The sequence below is a fragment of the Monopterus albus genome, unplaced genomic scaffold, assembly GCF_001952655.1.
Source record: "Monopterus albus unplaced genomic scaffold, M_albus_1.0 scaffold54.1, whole genome shotgun sequence".
Lineage (NCBI taxonomy): Eukaryota > Metazoa > Chordata > Actinopteri > Synbranchiformes > Synbranchidae > Monopterus > Monopterus albus.
This window is the reverse complement of record NW_018127934.1, coordinates 795,658-817,256: the sequence shown is the minus strand read 5'-3', so window position 1 is coordinate 817,256 and position 21,599 is coordinate 795,658. Positions and strand designations below refer to the sequence as shown.

The window sequence follows — 21,599 nt, the reverse complement described above, 5'->3', positions numbered from 1 at the left end:
TGTAAATATATATCTGAATAAATGTGGTTCTTCATACACATTTGTCTGTGTATACTTTATCTAGATTGTACCATGATGCTTTGGTGATCTCAGCCACTCTGGTATAATATCTGCAGTACTTGACCTATACTGATTAATAATGGTTAAGTACACCATTTTTTTTTTTATCAGAACAAGTTATATACAGTTAAACAGACAATACACTGCCTGCTTACGTCATTGGTTAAATAAATAACATAAAAAACCATGGACTGCAGCAAATTCTACTTTATTAATGTCCCCACTGTCGGTGAGTGACTCATCCCTGTTTACTGAGTCATATGCTTAACAATGGGACTGTTGTTAAGATATTAAAGTGCAGATGATTGTTGTAGTGACAGTGTTATGAAGAGTAAGGGATTACTCACTACCTCCATCTAGTGTTCAAACAAATCTCACTGTTGTCCTACTGCAGGTCTAATGCCAGGCGCACATGCACACACATATCTTTTTGCAGCGATTGATTGCAAACCTCTGATTCGACCTTTGGTCAAACGCCTCAGAACATCTGGCCCTTCTCCACACAGCACAGAGACCAACAGCAAACTTGTTGATGTAATCAACCTTCCTCCCAAACACACTCACCTACAATTTAGTTTAATACCGAAATACTTTGATTATCCATAAATAAATAGATTTTAAACATAACACATGTAATAGGATGTCTGAATTTTTAAGCACCCTTCTTTTGATCCTTACATTTGACAGCATTTGATTTGATTTTTGTTTGTTTCAAATATAAAATTGTCAGAATCACTGTTGATTTCACTGATTAGCACATGACCAGTGTGCCACAGGTCAGACTTCCTGGCGCTTTATCAGTGAAAACTGGCAGATGCAGTAAATACTGAGCTCCTGACTTCTGGATTAAGTTTGACCTTGTCATCCAGAACTGTTATATACTGAGAGACCAGCTTCCTAATTGCTTGAGATGTGAAAGAATCATCAGATAACAGTGTGTGTTGGAGGGGTGTGCCTACTTTCAACCTCAAGAGACAGAAACTCTGTATAGATGTCGCTGCTGAAGCAATCTTCTGTCTGTGTTTAGTGCAATTCTGGAATCAGATTTACCAACAGAAGCCACAAACTGCTGACTATCACAGACATGCACTGACACCCACTGGCTGCCTAGATACATTCACATTTATTGCATTCAACTTTGCTGAATAGTGTCATTGTAGTTACACAAATTTGAGAAGAGAACAGAATAAAGTGAATGAACAAATTATAATCAGCCAAGCTGATATATGGATCTGTAAGACTGTCTGCTTCTAGTATGTTTTATTTATTTAGATTTACATTGTTACCAGATTATATACCATAGTGTCACCATCACAAATTCATGGTTGGTTAGGTTGTAGAAGTTATATCACTCAGGGAATAAATATGTTTTTTAAGTATGCATTTACAAAAACTACAAAAATCAAATGCATAACATGTTAAAATGAGAACACTAACAAGGTTTGTTTAAAAACGTATTTATATTACAACTTATAGGTAGAGACTTTATGGGAGTAGTTTTAATGTGAGGATACAATGTTCAGTAAACAAAGAGTAATAACAGTCAAGAGGCATAAAGCTGTTTTAGAACAGACTTGTAACAAAGGCCCAAAGTTCACACTGTAGTGGTTACTTTCCTAGGTCAGGGTCCTTTAAGTTGAAGCATGATGTAGTCTACTGACGTCACTTCCACTGTAGTGTGTGTAGTATGGGTGACGAGTGGTGCTTGTCTACTTAGTGATGGAGATATGTGGTTGTGCGTTAATACTATGTAAGTATTATCAGTTATGGGCCCTTTAGGGTTATGGGGAGGCAGTTGTAGTGCACGTCGCTAACCTTGTTATTCTCGCTATGCACTTCCTTTCGTTTCATGTACGCCGCTTAGTTGAATGATTTGCCTCGACCTAGGATCTGTTTTCTCTTGTGCACGGTTCATAGTGCGTTTAAAGTTTCACTGTTTAAGTTACCAGTGTGTTTATAAACTGCATGGTGTTTCTGTGAATATATATTGTATGTTATGACGCTAAAGACGGGTTCGTCACATATACCGCTAAATGGGGGTTGTGACTCCACCGGAAGTGGTATATCCAGTTAGACCTTCACAATAAGAGCCTTTGGTTTGTTTGTAACCAATCCTTAAGTATGTGTTTGAACTTAATTTCGAATTAGTTTACACATAACAGATCTCTGTATACTTTGCTCATCCAGCCTTACGTTAATATGTATTATACTTATGCATACGGTAATGTGTCTATAAGATGCATATGTCTTAAATCCTTATTCATTGTATTTGTATCTATATTATTTGCAGGAAAACCACACCCACATGTAATCTTTGTAAATTGGATTAAAGGATCGTTAACTGCAACTTCAAGCACCTGATTCATTCTGGGAATGTATGGGCCTTAAGTGGTGTTCTGGCCGACACACCGAGGTGACCATAGTGTCATAAGGACTGACCAGTGCCACAGACATTTGGAGTTTTCCTCACTCACAAGACTTGTGTTACAAATGGTGAATACACAGCAGACCTTTAAATCAGATGTACTGTAGGATCTTACTATGTTATAACGGTGTGAGAGGTAATTTATTTAATCTATGTCAATCAAATAAAGACAGTAGAGTAAATCTGAAACAGCATTAAAAGGATTAAAGGAGCAATCAGTTGAAATGGCTCCTCTCTCAGGGGAAATATCATGGGACCCTTAATCACCCACCCATTCATTCATACTGTATGATGATTAAAAGCACCTTTGCCATTGACAGATGGAAGATTGTGTCCAGAAACCTGATACATTTGCTTCAGTGTCATATAACCAATCCACAGAATTTGGTGGGAGTTAAAATGTTGCATACATTGTACACAGACTGAGTTACATCTGGATTTTGCCAGACTTTTGCTCCTCCTGAGACGCTGTAATTTGAGCTCAGAGGGCTGGTTTCTCTGACAGACTGACCTTATTTCCCCCAACCAGGACACAAGAACAAAGTACCGACTGTTCATCCTGAGAAGAAACGAGGTGAAAGACGTCTAACATGAGGACATGTCTCTACCACGTCTTGGTAAATAGACTAAAAACGCTCTTTTCCATAAATGTTATGATTTTATTTCTATCAAAAAACAACATTACTCTATTGTTTAGCCACTTGTCAGGACGCGTACTTGAAGTCCCCACTCAAGACGTTCAGTCTCACCTTTCGCTTGATGAATTGAATCAATCGGATAATTCAGTTTAACTGATTGATTAATCACATGCCCGCGCGGGGATGCGGCTACTGTGCCGCTGCACTGGAAGGGGGCGTCAGGCTGCATCTATCAACAAGTTCCTGTCAAATCTCTGCTGCACGGGTTAATAATTTAACCCGGTTATTATCTCGTACTTAGTACTTCAGCGTGGAGTTTGGAGTCTGCCCTCCCCTATTAGGAGAAGCTTGGACTTGCTTTGCCTTTCTTTGTGCCTCTGACTCTGCTGTGTGGGGTTTCATTCATCTGGCTGCAGGGAGAGGACGCACAATGTTAATTCTTGTTGTGTTCTTGCTTTGTACAGCCTCCTCTGTCTCAGCTTCTGCCAAAGGTGAGTGAACAATTGGATTGAATTTTGGGTCAAAACGAGATTTTTCTGTGCTCTGGAGTTTTTTTCATAGGTGATAAGTTGAAAAGTAATTGGTGATTCTTCATAGTACTTGTTTGTTTGCACTCTTCAACCTGCTTTTTATTGTGGAAGATAGTCTAAACATACCCAAATGAACGAATTCTGGCAGCAGATCATGCAGGGTGTTGTGACAGAGCTCACAATGTCAGTGTTAATGGAGTAGCTTCATTCAGTCCTGCTTGGTGACATCACTGATTGATAAGAGGTGAATGGGAATAGTCAAGAAGCATGAGATATAATCTAACAAACAAAAGACGGTTTCAGTAGGGGTTTTGTCTCTGATGATCCTCAAGTATTTTATACTGACAAAGACTAATAAAACCTAGACATTTTATTTGGTGAAGTCAGCTCCACGTTGTCCAGTGACCGCTGATGAAATCGAAAACTGACACGTCAGTCTGTCTTCCCTTGAGCCCTAATGTCATATCTATGAATTTTTTATCTCCTCTTACTGTGAACACACCCAGTCAAGTGGGCACTAATTGAATCACCTTAATGCTCTCCTGAGAAGCTATTTCTGTAAAAGAAGGGACAAAAATGAAGAAGTTTAAGAATTTATGTTGTGTTATTGTAACTTATTGAAACTTATAAAATACAAGTTGCTACTTATACTCTATAATGCTCCTATATAGCACTTTTCTACACATTGATCCACATTCTAAATGCTTTACACTATTTCCCATTCATATCACCAGAAATAACTGAAGGTTCAGTGTCTTGCTCAGGGACACTTTGACATGTGGACTAAAAAAGAAAACAGGAATCGAATCGTAGATACAACCCGCTCTACCTCGTGAACCATAGCCACCTGTGATTCTGTTTTAAGTTTAATTTTCTGACAACACAGCCATTGTTTATCAGCAGCCAACTCTGAAATCTAAGAATCTGGAGCTTCATTGAAGGGGAAACAGGTGGAAGTAACTGTAAAGTACAAGCTGTTGATGAATGTGTGTAAAAGGGTGAGCTAAGCGTCTTCTCACACTTTTGTTTGTTTACCAGCTGTGATTCCTGTGTTTCTTCAGGTGGTGCTGCTGGACCCCGGCTGAACAACAACCAGCTGTACAAATTCATCTACACCACTGAGGTGCTGGTGGACAGGGCTAGTGGGTCAAAAGAGGGCAGTGCTGGCTACAAGATCTCAAGCCATGTGGACGTCAACCTTGTGTGGAGGGATCCCAGCAGCAAGGATGACCAACTCATTCAGTTGGCGGTATGTCGGTCCAGTGACCTGCTGAGAGAGGGCAGGATGACCTTATAATACATCCATTCAAGTGATTTTGAATAAAAGTGCTTATATTTCTTACTGCAAATAAACTTTTCATGCTTTCTTTTCTTCAGACAATCTGGTGTTGACAATCCACTAAAAATGAATCATAGACTTTGCTGAAATTAACCAGTTTCTCTTTAATGTTTCATAAGATCTCCAATGTAAAGCTTGAGCCTGTGTCCCATCAACCTGAGAAGAAGGATGTCCTGCATGGATCCACAGCCGAAAGTGTTTTGGGGAAGACCAAACTAGCTGCTCTGACAAAACCATTCTTTTTGCATCTGAAGAATGGAAAGGTGAGGTCATTAGCACTGCTACTGTAAGCAGCTATCTTGGTTTTCTTTTTAGCAAGTACATGGTTTTTGTATATTTTTGGTATCTTGATCTAAAAAAATATGTGTATAAAGAAAAGAGTCCTTATCAGTGGCTATCAGTAGCGTTTGTACTAATAAATAAATAAATAAATAAAGTGCCGTATGGTGAAGGCTCACAAATCTTGGCTAAAATATCACCTTTTAGTATTAATGTTAGTTCAGTGTGGGGTAAAGCTGAGACAAAGAAGCCACTGGTGTATGTGACACAGGACAGATCAGTGTTTCCCTGGGTTTTGTTCGGTTATTTATACTGATGGCAGGCTGTGGTGGGGAAAATACACAGAGTAGCACTGGACAGTCTATTTATGGTGGTCCTATCTGATATTGCGGTTGAGTACCATAAATAAATTACATAGTGTTTAGGAGACACTGTGTGATGATGTAATAGGCTGCTTTGTGCACTACTGAGCAGGACACAGAGTCCACTATTGAACCAAAATGAAGCCTCATTGGAGAAATCTGTGGTGTGATTTGATATTTTTCAGGATTGGCTGTCATTTGCTAAGCTGTCTTTTGAGCTGGCTGAGCTTTGGATCTAATATTTAACATGACTTAAAGGCAAATACAATCTCATAAGAGTAAAACGTGTGAGTCAACTATTCATACTGCGTGTCAGGGCTGCAAATCCAGACCAGTACAGTAGCATGGGCCGCAATATATTTTAGCTTGACACTTAGCAGTACTGGCCTATAATTTGGTTGATAAATAACAAGAAACTGCAGAAGAGAAGTCACAGCTATGTTTACAGTAATTTAAGGGTAATGTTAAAGAGAATTAAGTTTGTTTTTCAGCTTTGAAAATGTAAAGTGTCTCAGTCAGTACATACAGTATCTTAGCTACAGTTCTTTAATGACCAACTTTACGGCATCCTCATCAAAAGATTTCTGTGTTGTGTTTATGCTGAAATAATATTACTCGATCTATCATTATCAGATTTCTGTAACTCTGGTCATCAGCCTTAAAAAATCCTGTATTTGTCAGATCCTAAGTCATAGCATCACAGGTTGGGATTTTGATCTGCACTGTTTTATTTTTGCATGTAATTCATATAGTCCCTGCTGTTATGACCATGCAGACTTGTTTCTGTACACAAGTGTGCAAAGGAAAACCGAATGCCTTTGAGTTGCAGTATGTACTGTAGGTAGGTCATTTGCCTTAGCAGCTGCTTTAGCTACTGGTCAAGGTGTCTTGCTATCCATTGTTTGAAAGCATAAAATTCTGTTTAACATGTGTTGTTTTAACACACATGCTGTAGGCTAAAGCATTTTATTCCTACTGGGCTGAACCTGCAACCATCAAGAACCTAAAACGAGGACTGGCCAGTTTACTGCAAGTACAGCTGAATACTGGGAAGGTTATAGAGGTAAATGGCACAATAAAGCTCCCATCACATTTATTTTTTGGAATATTTTAATGCGTGTAACGAATTTAAATAAACGTGATTTATGTCTGCAAATAGAATGATGTTTCTGGAAGGTGCACAGTGGAATACAGGGCAGTAAAAGGTCAAGTGACAAGAACAAAGATCCTGGAGACATGTAAGACTGAAGAGACTGGATTCACCACACACACTCAGGTTGGTTAGCATTTAGAACAACTCACCATGCGAAACTGTGAACATTACCAAAACAGTACCTCTCGATGTGTTCTCCCCTTCAGGTCTTGGGTGTGAGCAGGAAGTCCAGTTCTGTTACAGTGTTCACACTTAAAGGTGGTTTTATCCAGTCAGCCGTGGCTGAAGAAACACACTCGCTGGCTGTTAACGCTCGGAGATCTGCTGCAGTTAAAGTTGTGTCCAGGTAAAGTTGTGTTCAGGTAAAGAATTAATGTGTAGTCCAGTGTTTGACACACACTTTAATTTTGTTTTTTCTTGTTTCCCAGGCAAACCCTCACATTGGTAAGTACGGAGGCTGGGTCGTTTGAGGCTGCTGGGAAAGATGTTGCTGGTGTTGTCAAGTCAATTGATGCCAAACTGGCAGCTGTAGGTGTTGCGGCTGAGAAGGTCAAATCCCAGTGCAAAGGCTGTCCTTCAGTGAGTAGCTGTTTGTTTCAGACACTAAATCTGCACTTTCACATCGACACACTTACAAGTTTGTCTTACCACCAGGTTACAGGCGTCATATGTTCATGGTGGTAGCTTTCTGTCTGTCTGTCAACACAACTATGGCAAAACAGTCCACAGTGCCACAGACTGACTCATTTAACAGATGGTCTCAGGTGTTTGTGGAGCTCCTTCCTGCAACACTTTGTATGTAAAAGGATAAATCTGGCACTTCTGGGTCATTTTTGGGACAGTTAGCCAGATTGTATAGTCCAATCTATGCAACGCCAAAAGTGAAAGTGAGCACACCTGAAGTGTTGATAATACGCTCTCATTACACAAGAACTCTGCATGCACATGCACAGCAAATACAGCAGGTCAAAGTTGAACCAGGAACTAGGTTTTTAAGCAGTGATGTGTGTTTCCAGCAAACAGTTTAGGTAATTATTTTAGTTGTAAATACAGTAAGTTTGGCTAAAACTAGAGATTTGTTTAAAATTCTGTCTCGTTGTCAAAGAAATAATCAACACAACTACAAAAAATAAAACTGTGCCAATAAACCTGAATTATCACTTAACAAGAATTGTGTTAGTTGGTTATATACAGTATATCACAGTGTTTATTATGGGGAATCTCCATGGCCTACTTTTTATCTGGAAGTGACATTTCATTCTTTGTTACTGGTACAAAAATATCTATGATTTTGTAAAAGTCTTTATAATTTGCAGCTTATAAAAACAGACTTGTACCAGTGCATCCTAGATTGCTACACACTGCTCTTACATTGAACGCTGAATCAGTACAGGACAATTAATACTTCAGTCCTTTAATTAATAGATTATTTAGATCTTCTTCTGAGCACGACGAAGGTCCAAATAGAGTTGTTGGAGTTATTATTACAAACTCACTCTTAAATAATGCATTAGTAAACAGATACTGTAATTACTGAGTGAACATGATCTGTCTTCTAATCCATTCCCCCCCATGTGTTCTCCCTCTTAGCTTTTTGAACATTGGCAGGCTCATCAGAAGCAGCTGGAGCCAGCAAACCTGTCCAAAGCCATGGCTCCTCGCAGCTTCCTGGCCATCATCCAGAGCATTAGGAAGGCGTCCAAGGATGAGATCCTCAAAGTGCTGAAGAGTGCCAGCAAGACCTCTCTGTAAATAGGCTCCTCCTCCTTTTCTACATCTCATTTCTTCCTACTGACACCATCACACTGCACTATAATGCATTAACGCACTCTGTTTGCCTTTTCCCTGCTGCTGTCAGACCTCAGGTGGTGGATGCTGTGACCTCTTCCCAGACCGCTGCATCTCTGCATGCCATGCTTGATTTCCTTAACTTCACTGATGCTAAAGGTTTGGTTCTGCAGGAGAGGTTTCTCTATGCATGTGGCTTTGCGTCACATCCCAATGAGAAGATGCTCCAGGCTTTGTTGGTGAGCGTCATGTTGTTGTCAATATTTAATGACAGAACTGACACCTTTTCTTCCTTACGTGAAGAGAATATATGGCTTGTCATCATCTAGAATGTACTGTACAATTGCATTAGATGATAAAGTACATGTTAGAAAAAATGTGTTTCACCTACATTGAGTTTCTGTCGGAGACTCGGCCTCAAAACAGACTGTTCATCACCAAAATAAGCTAGCTCATGTAATGCTTAAATGATTTGCCAGCAGTCAATGTTTTCAGCAAATTGTAAGGAGAACTTTCTGTTTCAGGATATCTCCAAGGGAAAGATTGGCAGCACTGATATCAAAGAATCTCTGGTGATCATTATGGGAGCCCTGGTCTACAAACTGTGTCAGAAAGGAGGATGCAACTTACCAGTAAGCCTCCACGAGGAAAAGAAATGACAAGCTCTACTAAATTAAAATACACAGCTTATCATAAAGATATGTAGATCAGAAAGTATGCATGTCCTCCGTTGATTGTGACCAGCAGCTGACTGATGAGCCTCCCTGTGTGTTTACCTCTCAGACAGTGGTGCAGGTGAAGAAACTGATTTTAGAGGGTCCTGACAGTACACGGGTTGAGTCTGAGGTCCAGATGTACCTTCTTGCTCTGAAAAACTCAATGCTCCCCGAGGCCATTCCCATCTTTACCAAATACGCAGAGTCAGAAGTCGGAGCTTACAGCACCATCGCTCTCACCGCCCTACAGAGATACAATGCCAATCTCATCACTGATGAGGTGCGCCAGAGTCACGTATCAGTTTGTTTGAAGTTTTGTGTGTGTGGATGTTAGCAATATGTAAATTTAATTGCTGTCTAACATAAACTATAACCATGTATTTCTCTGTACCCTTAGGTCAAACAGACAGTGAACAGGGTTTACCACCAAAACCAACGCATCTATGAGAAGAATGTGAGAGCTGCTGCTGCTGACATCATCTTGAGTAGCAACCCCTCATACATCGAGGTCAAGAATCTGCTTCTGTCTATTGGAAACCTGCCCCACGAAATGAACAAGTACATGGTGTCTAAGATCCAGGACATTCTCCGCTTCGAAATGCCTGCCAGGTGTGTTATAAGACATCCAAATGGACCACCAGAAACAGCCTTTGATTAAAACAGCCTCAAAAGGTTTATGAAGCAGAACATACAGTAAAAGCAGGGATTTATGGTTAGATGGAATTACACATTGAAAGAAATCTTCTTTTTTTTTTTTTTAGCAAAATCATACAGCGAGCTTTGAAGGACATGAATACACATAACTATGACCGTTTTGCTAAAACTGGGTCATCATCTGCATTCTCAGGATTCATGGCACGTAAGTATTTAACTGTCATGTCAATGTCGACCAGAGTGAAAAGATCTCAGAAATGTTTATTGATATATTTACAGTCTGAGATAAAAAAAATGGGGAAGTATCATGTTAAAATTCTTGCTGTGTCAAGGAAGCATTTAGCCTTAATATTTTACTGCACATTTTAGGCTCGATGTGGAGTCTTACTCCTTCATACAGTATATTAAACAATCAAATTAATTACATCACAGCTACATGCATGCTAATTGGGTACTTTTAACAAGCTCAATGTGAATAATTCAATTGGCTCCCTGCAGAATCTGCTGATGTGACCTCCACGTACAGTTTGGACATCCTGTATTCAGGCTCAGGAATCTTGAGGAGAAGCAATATGAATATTTATGGTGCTAGTAACGGAGCAGTGCTACATGGACTACAGGTAAGGAAACAACAGAAATGACTGAATATACAAAATAAAAACTTAAGATTATATACAACGTTCAAGTATTTTTAGGTTAAATATGAGAACACGCATGTTATTCATGTGTTCTAGGTTGCGATCGAGGCCCAGGGTCTGGAGTCCCTGATCGCTGCCACACCTGACGAGGGAGAGGAGGACCTGGAGTCGTTTGCTGGAATGTCGGCTCTGCTGTTCGATGTCCAGCTCAGACCTGTTACCTTCTTCAAGGGTTACAGTGACCTCATGTCCAAAATGTTCTCCATGACGGGGGAGCCCATGAATGTAGTGAAGGGTCTCATCCTACTGACTGATCATTCTGAAGTAAGAGTTACCACTGTGAACTCACTCACCCAAGACCCAAGTGTGGTGGTCGAATGTCATCTTAGTGTTTAAGTTTACATTCACCGCGTCTATGAAAGACGGTGACGGCCAGTTGTAATGAGTAAAAGTCACAGTCAAAGTTGCACAAGGATGTGGCATCTTGACTAGTTACACAGGTTCAATAAGGTCACCAGTGTTCTTTTTTTACAATCTCACCAAATCTCATGAAACCACCAACCCCAACAATGTGTTCGCCTGCCTCTCAACACTTCCTGACTTCCCTCCACATTTTCGTGGCACCAATCTCCAGGTCCAGTGCGTCAGATGAAGAATAAACTTTATTAAAACAGGTCCCAAATATATATTTTTGTTTTTAAAAGGGCTAAATAATTGCCTACAAAAATGCAGTTAATGGGGACTATTTTCAATCATTATGCTTTTGTGAGCGTGTGAGTATTTTGGTTGGTGTATGTGCAAAGCAAAGCAAAACTTTATTTATATAGCACCTTTCTAAACAACAAAGTCCTTCACAATAAAAGATAAAAAAGAATAAAATATGCATTACACACAATTCGCAGTAAAAGGAAATGGAAAGGAATTATAATCATTTAAAATAAACGAATAACAATAAATACATAACAAATTCATGGTAAATAAATGATTATTTATTGTTTGATCAACTCAAATAATAAACAACAGTTTGCCCTAATAGTTTTCTGTCAACTGTGGAGCTCTATGGCCCAGAGAAAGAAGTATCAGGATATGACCATATGGGAAATACTAATCAGATTAATTAGGTGTTTAGTTTTGGTCTTTTCATAGGATTTGGTGACTGTAAGAAAACACAGATTATCAACAGCCTTATCCTTAAGATCCTCTGTTGTATGTCTTCTTATCTGTGGTCCTGCAGGTCATCCAGCTGCAGTCTGGTCTGAAGGCTAGTGCAGAGTTTCAGGGAGGGTTAGCCATTGACATTTCTGGAGGCATGGAGATCAGTCTGTGGTACAGAGAGTCCAAAACCAGCATCAACAACAGGTATGTCCAGAGACAACATAATCAATCAGTTATTAGACAATAAGTGTTTCTGTTCTGTAGCTGGGGCACCAGCAAACCTTTAACCTGATGAGTGAGGCTGTACCATAGGTCCCAGCCTCTAGTGGGATGACACAGGATCTCACTGAGTATGTCTGAACTGCTTTATGTACAGTGTGATGTAAGTTACTTGCAGAGCAAAAGCCCTTGTGATAAGCAGAAAAGGACCTTTTCTTGGAGCCCTGCCACCTCACTGCGAATACATTTCCGTTGATACTGGATTCGTGTTAGAGAGACTATAAGTGTTGTCTGATTCATTTATTCCACAGGCATGTTGGGAATGCTTCTGTATTGTGCCTCACATCTGTTTCATTTCTAGATGTGTGTGGATATGACATCAGCTCTATCTGGATCTCTATTTTAAAACATAGCAGTCGATGCACAGTAGCTGCTGAAAAGTGAGCACGTCATTTGGTTGGTGTCAGTTAGCCTGGTGAAAACAGACTTTAAACTGCAATGGCAAAAAAAAAAAACATTTTAATATTTGTGCTTTTCCTGGGTAAGACAGGGAAGCAGATGCACCCCAGTGCTTTTTAAGGATCAACCCAATTTTGTCCACTTTGGTTTTGAAAACCAAAGTCTTGTGCCAATCCTTGACACTCAGTGTTGTTGTTGTTTGTTCAGGTGTTATCTGATTATTTTTTATTGCATTTGATGATGCATTCAAAAAAATGTTATTATTTTGCTAAATGGAAAAAGTTACTTGAAGAAAAACATTTTTTACATATAGCACAGCAAGTTATCAAAAGTTGCATTATTGACACATTTAAAGTACAGCTCTACATTCTACTAAGAATGACTAACCAAGGATGGAAAAGAAAAGGTGATTTTAATGAGGATCTATTAAGGGTAATATGTTGGATTTGGACTTCATGGTGATTTGACCCGTGTGTGCAGGGGAATGGCAGAGGCAGGTGAATGGATCAGCATAGCCGTACCTTTTCCACTCTGATAATAGACCGACAGGCTATCTATAGAAGCAGAACAAACCATACTGGTATCTTTGCCAAGGCATGTCTCTGTGGGCAAAGCTACAGAGGTTAGATTTTTTTTCAACTGGTTGGCACACACTTTGACTTGAAACATATGGAAAGGTTGCTATATGGTAGTCCACTTGTTAGTGTTTGTTGCAGTCCATTTGGAGCCAGTAATACAAAAACATTACCACAAACAAGGACTATATGCCTCAGAAGTTATAGCAATAGCTATTACTGATTGGCTGGAAGACATTTGTTAGAGTTGTACATCAGGACACCTTAAAGCAATTCTACCTAATTTCTTTTCGGCCGCTAGAGGGTCTAGTGTGACTCAAAACAAACTGACGACGTCAGATGCTCTTTGCCTCTTCCATCACATCTCGTTTCCCAACAGCAAGATAAACTGGTTAAAATGGTTGCAACAAACTGTGCAAAATACGGCCTCCATTCTGAAGCTAGCGTTAGCTGACTAACGAGTACATTTGTCAATCCAATAGAATGCTCTGGTTAAAATCATATAAATTCAATACAAAGGTAAAATCATGACCATACTAAGTCGCTAACACATTAACTTAACTAATGTGAGTCCTTTGGCTGCTTTAAACGCTCTCCATCTCAAAAAGCAGAGAGAAGAAAATAATGGACTCTTACTAGAATAGAAATAGGACGTTTACCCCTGTTCATGATGATGTAAACTTCCTGGGTTTATAATCAAATTAAATTTCTCATGTTTATAACAAGTGGAAGACCATTTAAAATGTGATCAGTTATGTTAAAATTCATGCACGTGGCTTTTGCACGTGATTTTTAAAATATTTTACACATTTGACATGTGAAATGTAAAACATCATATGAAAACCATTTCACATGATACATTCTAGTGCAATGCATGTTGTTTTTCATATTGGCATTAAGGTTTTTGGACATTTAACACAAAATATTTTCATATGAACATTAAATCATGAATTTTATGGGGGGGGGGTCCTTAGACAAAACCACTTATTCTTCGTCTCTTGACCTCATTTTCACTTTGTTTTCACTTGCTTGTGGTTTCAGGGGAGCACTAGTGGTCACTGGTAATGTTACTGTGGATATGGACTTCATGAGGGTGGGTGTGGAGGTCAGCTTTGAAACAGAGGCATCTCTGGACTTCATCACCACCGTCCAGTTCTCTGAATATCCCTTCCTGGTATGCATGCAGATGGACAAAACTACCTTCCCCATTAGGTACTGTACTGTAAGACCCAGTAAAGAAAAGACATATTACTCTGATATTTTATTACTTAATCAGCTCATATAAAACCTGACTTTCTATTGTTAATGTTCTGCTTTCAGTGAATACCTGAGCAAGTATGAGAGCCTATCATCAGGAAAGAGCATCATGTCACGTAAGAGCCGGAAGCAGCTCATCCCCGGCTCTGAATTCCCTCTTCACCAGGAAAACTCAAACATGTGCAAGAAGGTGTTTGACTCCAGCTGGTAGAGATACCAAGAAATATCCAAGGAGCGAGTCTTCATTCTTATGGGCATGTTATTGTCACTCAGAGAGAGTTCATTGCATTCAGGGACAACTATTAACTCAGCTTCAAGCAGTGAAAGACAGAAGAGAGAAACAGGGTGAATATTTTTTTTAACAACACATGCAATGTTTACATTCCTGTGAGTATTTAAGTCCATTTAATTTGACATTTTGTTTGAAATCAGGAATTCTTGCATTGTCTTTTTATGGATTTCTTTGAAAGTGTATTTATGATGAGCACATATGTTTTATTTGATGCATAATACTCAGCACAAATAGTTCCACTCTAATCTCCCCCAGCGCAGTTACAGTAACGATGTACAGTACTGTACATGTAAATATCACACTGTGGCTTAATTTTCCCATGAATAGAAATGCTCCTGTTTTTTAATTAATGTGTTAACTACCATTTATTGCTTTATGTCACTGTATCGCTGTTTATACTCCTGAAAACCTTGTGTACCTGTACCACAGTAATGTATCCATTGATTCCATTTTTATAATCACAGAGAAAGTGCTTGCATTGTATTTACATTGTATGTGCAAGATAGAAAATGAAAATATTATCTATAAAAGTGAATCTGTCAATACTTGAATATATTTTTTGTATGATGCTATAATTGCTCTGTCTGAAAATGTCTGGGTAGTAAGAATTTTGAGCCACTCTCATGTTATTAGATTTGTAATTGGCTGAAAATAAATGTACACTGGAAACACGTTGCCTTGTGACTTGTCTTATAGATTTAGATTCAGCAAACCAGATGTACATTATGTGCTTTAAAATCTTTCTCTGCCTATTTAAAGTCAAAGTCATGAGTAGACCACTGTTAAGTTCGAAGTGGAGAATCAACTATCAAATAATTTCAAGATGGCAAACTTCTAAATTTGAATAGACCACAGCAGATTTAGATTGTTTTTTTTTATACTTCATATTGTCTAGGTTGTGTCTACATTAGCGTGTATTTTGTTATCTTCACTGTTTTTAAGTGAACCCCTAGCCCTCATTTGCATTGATAGCTTGTGTCATGTCTGGATAAGGACGAAATCTGCCTTCGTACTCTAAATGCAACACACACTTGTTGATCCAGGTGAGCCAATAAATCTTGGCTTTTCGTGTGTCACAGCTGTGACATCAGAGCCCCTCCTGGCATCCAAACACAACAACTGGCCCTTAATGTAGATTCTTTAAAAACCACTGAGAGCAGCTGGGGGCAAACCAGTGTCTGCCAGTCTCACTGCATCCACAGCAACCAAGTAAACACAGCAGCAAACTGTCAGGCTAAACTTAAGCCTCAGCCCTGGGTGATGTTTCAGTGTCACCAGAAAGCTAGCCTTGCACACAGGCAAATACCAAATGTGTACTTCTGTTGGCGTAAATCTGTTCGATTGCCTTTGACCCATGTCATTTATATGTTTTTAGTGGTGAAACCTTACCACCCACATATCAAACTGTAGCCAACCATAATAACCGGGTCAGGAAGGCTGAAGGAAATAAGATGCGAATACTGTATAGCCAATAAAAAAATACCAAAGAATAAAAATATGTAATGTTCATAAACATTATATCAAAATGTGACAATCAGAGTATGCAAAATGTTTGAGTATTTAGGTAGTGTACGAGTATTTGCATATTGAAGAATACTGGTCATCATAGCCACAATTTCATCTTTAATGTGGTTATAAATGTTCCCTTATGGTAGATTTGATTTGACGTCCTCCATTTTTGACATTTCTTTCTAATAAATTACTATTTATAAAGTGTTAGTTTGGAGTTTTTGTTTTGTTTCTGTTTCTCACGTTAGATACAAACAGCAGCAAAACAGTTTCATTCAAACAAAACTAACTTTAAGTGACTTAAATTCATGAACAGAAACAAATCCAGTCGCTTGCATTTTGAATTTATTTTGAACTTACTGTATGTAGGCTTGTCAGTCTACGTTACACTCATTCATCATCTTGTTACTTTCAAGCTTGTAAGTGCAAACACAGCACTTAGGTCTCCCTTCGAGATATCCCTCTTCGCTGTCATCCCGACCTCTGTCTTTTTTATAGCAGCCATGCACAGTTGACATCAGGCACAAAACACAAATAGTGCCACTTTACGACTCTATAGCCATTAAATATGCACCCCTTTTGCACTGAACATTCACGTACTGTCTGCACTTATCTCAAACCCTTGCACCTTCAGTTGACCCTCTTCCAAAAGCAAGCGTTAACACAGTCTCCCATATTTAACCTCAAAGTCAGCGGGTTTGTTGAAGGACATTTGGAATATAGTTTTAAAGCAAATCATGTAATCTACTGTATGTTACAGTACGCCTTTTGGCTAAACACACCAGAAACTTTTTTAAATTAACAACATACAGTAGTGCTCCTGTGATCACCAAGGTTTACAACCATTCATCGCTGTCACTGTTGGTGACAACTGTGACAGACCAAGTGCATTAAGTACATTATTATTCACAGATAAAGGTCATACAAGAAACTAATCATATGCATGTGGGAGAAAGATTCTAAAGAGTTAGTTATATGTTTTATGGCAATATTACTGTGTACAGTTTATTATTACTTACAAATTAAAATATGTTCATCGTTTATTCTTCAGAGAGCTTCAAAATGATATGTAAATGTGCTGAAATAAATCATTAAATTTGTAAAATGTGTTTAATCCTTTGGGTAACTTGCTGTTCAAGCAGATATGTTTAAAATTTAATAGCTGGAAGTAAAAAAAAAAAAATCACATCTCTCACTTTGGACCTATTTGTACTGAGAAAAGTTGCTTTGATTTAGTTTAGTTTTGTTTCTTTGGATACTTGACAAAACATATGATTGAATGTTTGGCTTTTTTCAATGTCCTTTCTATACAAGAGATCTTATTTCTAATCACTTATCACTATTTCACTTGCAATGATTTTGTCTCAGGAGCAAATTCATTTAGAATTATGATTAAAGTAGTATTATTAAGGAAGAAAACGTGTATGAATTAAATGCATATACAATATTTACTTTCACCTTAAATGCATTAAATATTGCAACATCAAGTTGCCCTAAAGAGCAAACCATGTCCAATTAGTAAACATCAAATCTTTCAAATCACTACATACATTTATAATCACTACATACATTTATATATTTAAAAATATAATTTGGGCAATTTTTATCAAATTTGTTGTTACAGAGGCATAATAATGTGCATTTTTACAGAATTAAGGTACATAGACTGACCAGCAGCTCCAAATACCTTTAATTTGTTTAGTTTGAAAACATGCTAAAAATATCAATCTGCAGTTTGCATTATTCTTGCATGGCAAGTTGTAACCGAGTCAAGTAAAACACAACAGCCTATGATGCCCTGTTGCATATTCAAAAGGAAACAGGACTGAAAAAAGAAAGACTTTGTTTGTACCAAAAGCAGTAATAGAAAAGATTTTTAATTCTAGTATAGATGTCACTTTATACAGATGTAATCAAAAGAGGCCAGGGGATCGGGGGGTGGGGGGTAAATAAGAGAAACTCACAATGTAGTGAATGAAGTTTAAAGACATACCAGACACAGTTTATACCCTCCTGTCTCTTGTAACTTGACTACTTGTTGTACACTCACAGAATGCTGAAATACCATACATAACTCCCAGCCACACACATGGACGCACTCAGACACACATGCAGTGACTCCCAAGTCATTACACAAAACACAGATAGAGGAACTTTTCCCCTAAATATTTCAGCTGGCGCTGACTCATTAGGCCCAGCACTACTTAGTGAACTAAGTACATTGTTAAACCAGAGTCCCAGCTCTTCTACACCTGAGCAACACACTCTATGTGTTTCTGTTTTCTTCCCAATGTAACAAACAAGGAGCATGCTTTTACAGTTTCAACATACACCACTTCATACAGCACACCAGTTTAACAGGTATTAGCAGCATTTTGTGAGTCATGACACAGAGGATACACACAGTACACTCTAGGTAAACATGAGCCACCAACTTCTAAAAATCACGGAAATATTATTGTGAAAGTGAAAAATAGTATTTCTAACATATGTTATTTTGAAATGCAATAATTTTAATTCTGCCTTAAATGTATGGAGTGATTTAACACTACTCCTTAATTTGTGTAGTTTTTTTATATTCAGTGTAGACATATGGTCCCCATCAGCCAAAAATGGTATAAAATACACATTATGTCTAGGTTTCACCATAAGCAATTATCATATTATGTGAATTAAAGTCAGACTATGTAACTTTTTATGAAAGTAAATCTATTTAACTTTCTGGTAGTGTGGTCTTGAGTAACTACCAGACATTACCAGCTGAATTGAGCAGCCTATTCCACATACACATTATTGTGTCTCTGAAAGGTCTACAAATATTAAACCTTCATAGGTTAAAAATTTAGAATACAACAATTAAAAATTGACCTTGTCTGGAGTTTGTGGTGTCCTGTCCATTTTCCACTGCTGATCCAGGTCTAGGGTCATGGTAGAAGCAGACTAGGCAAGGCAAGCCATATGTCCCTCATCTTTAGAAGAGGGAACAGAGGGGGAGGCCTCCATCTTTTCCTGGAGGATCTCTTGACAGTGGGTGAAGCTGTGCCACAACTTTCTGCTATATCTGGATCCCCAGGCATTCCTATGTCAGATAATAGATAACTGTAATCTCTCCAGTGTTTTCTGGGTTTACCCCATCATCTCCTCCCAGTTTAATGTGTCTGGACTACCTCCATAGGTAGGTAACTATAGGCTGCATCCTAATCAAATGCCCAAATCACCTCGGATGACTCCATTTAACACGAAAGAGCAGCAGTTTTATTCTGAGCTCCCATTAGATGTCTTAGCTTCTTGCCCTCTAAGGGCATGTCCAGCCATACTGCATTAGAAACTGATTTCAGATGCTTTCATCGAAAGCTAATGACTATTGGTGAGGGTTGGGACATACTAGATCACTTGGTAAATCATGAGCTTTTTGACTACCTCAGAGAGCTCTCCTTTAGGGGTTTTCCACTGAAACAGAACAGAATGTGTAACGTTAGTTGACTGTGGGCAAAACGGTGACGATGTCACATTTCTGCAAGCTTGTGTTCTGCTAGTTTAACGGTTGTTTGATGAACAGCTCATACAGCCTAGTTACTTCAAATTTTGTTTCACTAACAAGCACTGTGATTCTTGACTTGATGTTCTTTGAACAAAGACTGACACAGGAAAAAGTACAATGGAAAAGCAAAGCAGAACGGACCGCATCAGCTTGTGAGGTTATGCTGGGATGGGTATGGGAATATCGGAGTATATGGCTTGTTAAATTCCTACTCTAAAAAGAGACTCTAGTGAAATGGACAGGGTGTCCCCCTCCCCTAAGTGTTCCAGCTGATCCCTCTCTATGGGGGATGTGTCAGTCAGGTTTAGGAGTTCCTTGCACCATCCAACAATATCCTCAGTCCAGGTCAGCAATTCTCCTTCCATACTAACAACAACTTTTCCAAGCCCTTCCTTGCCTCCAGAGTCTTACACTGTCATATCAAACCAAGGAAGGTTTTAGACGCTATTCCCCTGAGTGCAGTAATTTTAGCATGCTTTTGTGTTATTGCTTACAAGTTCAACTTTTCATTTATAAGCAGAAAATGTTTTTTCTTTCAAAGGTTACATAGTCTCACTTTAAAAACATGGTAACTTTAAACTCATAATATGGTGGCTTGGCTGATGATGGGTAACACTGACCTGAAATTGAAGACCTGTCTTGTTTCCTTTTGAATAGACATGTTGCAGGGCCCAACCAGCATTTCAACAGAAATCAGAGCTCTAGATAGCAGCTGAATGGAAATTATTACAAAGCAGATTCATATAGAAACATAGCTGAGCATCAGCTAGTGAATATGGCAAAATGCATTTACCCTACAAAGTGCTGCAATGCATATATAATACAGTAACATCTGCTGCAAGGATAAACAGCACATAAGAGTCGGGGTACAAATTGCTGTTGGAAGGTGCGGTACGGGGAAGATCACAGGGTGGAGTGACGGAGGTGAAAACTGCACTTATGGTGAATGAAGGCAGATTCTTCAGTGGTGATGTCTAGAGCTGATAAAGAAGGGAAATAAGTGTCCAAGTAAGATGGATGCAATTATTCAGTGTGTTTATTGTAAGAACAGTATGAAGTTTTTGTCCAGTTTGTATCATAATCCACTGTCATAAGCCATTGTAATGCAGTGACTTTCAGGCTTCAGCTCCTGGTTTTGAACCAGCTGACCATATACAGCCAGATCATTCAAAGAGGCATGGTAATCAATTTGTTTATGTAGGAGTGCGGGAGGCTGGTACAGGTCTCCTCCCCCTTCTCCCCATTTAGGAAAATGCATAGGGGGAGGGGTCTATAAAAAGTTGACCCCATCTCAGCACTGCAGACTCGCTTCCAAGCTGGAGCTGCAGCAGCATCTGATCTCTCTGAGCAGCTGTCCTCTCCCTGCATCAGCACAACAAATATTTTACATTGCCTGACCTTTTCCTACTGCTTCACTGTCCTAACCATGCCCCCACATCCCTCCACCCCAAACACTCCCAACACCCCCCCTGCTATGCACACACACACACTGTATTTTCATTCCTTGTGGGGACTTCAATTTGATTTACATTCATTTCATGTAGACTTATCCTAACCTTAAACATAACCACTACATGCTTAACCCTAACCCCGACCCTAACATTTAGCCTAACACCTAACCTTAAACCATGTTGCCACCCTAACATTCAGCCTCTTGTCCCCACAAGAATAGCCAAGTCCCCACAATGTGAGTGTGTTAACAGCTTTCAGTCCCCATAATGTAAGTAATACCAAGGCACACACACACACACACACAGTATTCCCCTTCACACCGCTACTCAACTCCCTGCCTGCTACAGATCCAGCTGATATGAATCCCTCATGTGCATGCAGTTGTATTATTGCTACGACACCATAGCTGAGAATGGAGTGTGGCTAGTTGTAAGTGTGTATCTATAACTGCATGAGAAACTACAAATAAATCAGAACAACCCTGTTATTCCCTGGAAAATTCAATGAGTTGCATCTAGCCTCTGGACTTCAACTTTCTGTCCCTTCCCAGTAACCCAA

At 39.0% G+C, this 21,599-nt stretch overlaps 1 protein-coding gene across 5 annotated transcripts; it reads left to right on the top strand.

Annotated features, from left to right (window-relative positions):
• The first annotated feature begins 1,736 nt into the window (after window positions 1-1,736).
• Window positions 1,737-15,178, top strand: mttp (microsomal triglyceride transfer protein). Of its 5 annotated transcripts, none has more exons than XM_020602160.1 (20): window positions 1,737-1,810; window positions 3,015-3,102; window positions 3,588-3,614; window positions 4,715-4,902; window positions 5,112-5,255; window positions 6,589-6,696; window positions 6,793-6,909; window positions 6,993-7,132; window positions 7,215-7,365; window positions 8,377-8,534; window positions 8,645-8,813; window positions 9,099-9,206; window positions 9,358-9,570; window positions 9,688-9,899; window positions 10,052-10,149; window positions 10,443-10,564; window positions 10,679-10,906; window positions 11,817-11,941; window positions 14,032-14,202; window positions 14,311-15,178. In XM_020602160.1, the coding sequence occupies exons 2-20, from the start codon at window positions 3,084-3,086 to the stop codon at window positions 14,456-14,458; spliced, it is 2,646 nt and encodes an 881-aa protein (XP_020457816.1). In that variant the 5' UTR covers window positions 1,737-1,810; window positions 3,015-3,083; the 3' UTR covers window positions 14,459-15,178. The 5 variants fall into 5 exon arrangements, with proteins under 5 accessions (XP_020457816.1, XP_020457817.1, XP_020457818.1 ...); XM_020602161.1 differs by lacking the exon at window positions 1,737-1,810 and adding an exon at window positions 2,385-2,473; XM_020602162.1 differs by lacking the exons at window positions 1,737-1,810; window positions 3,588-3,614 and having other exon boundaries at window positions 2,385-3,102.
• The last annotated feature ends 6,421 nt before the right edge of the window (window positions 15,179-21,599 follow it).

Coding starts and splice junctions, on each gene's coding strand:
- mttp (XM_020602159.1), top strand. CDS start 3,554: ATGTTAATTCTTGTTGTGTTCTTGCTTTGTACAGCCTCCTCTGTCTCA. Junction 11,942..14,031: donor AAAACCAGCATCAACAACAG/GTATGTCCAGAG, acceptor TTGTGGTTTCAG/GGGAGCACTAGTGGTCACTG. Junction 14,203..14,310: donor AAAACTACCTTCCCCATTAG/GTACTGTACTGT, acceptor TTCTGCTTTCAG/TGAATACCTGAGCAAGTATG.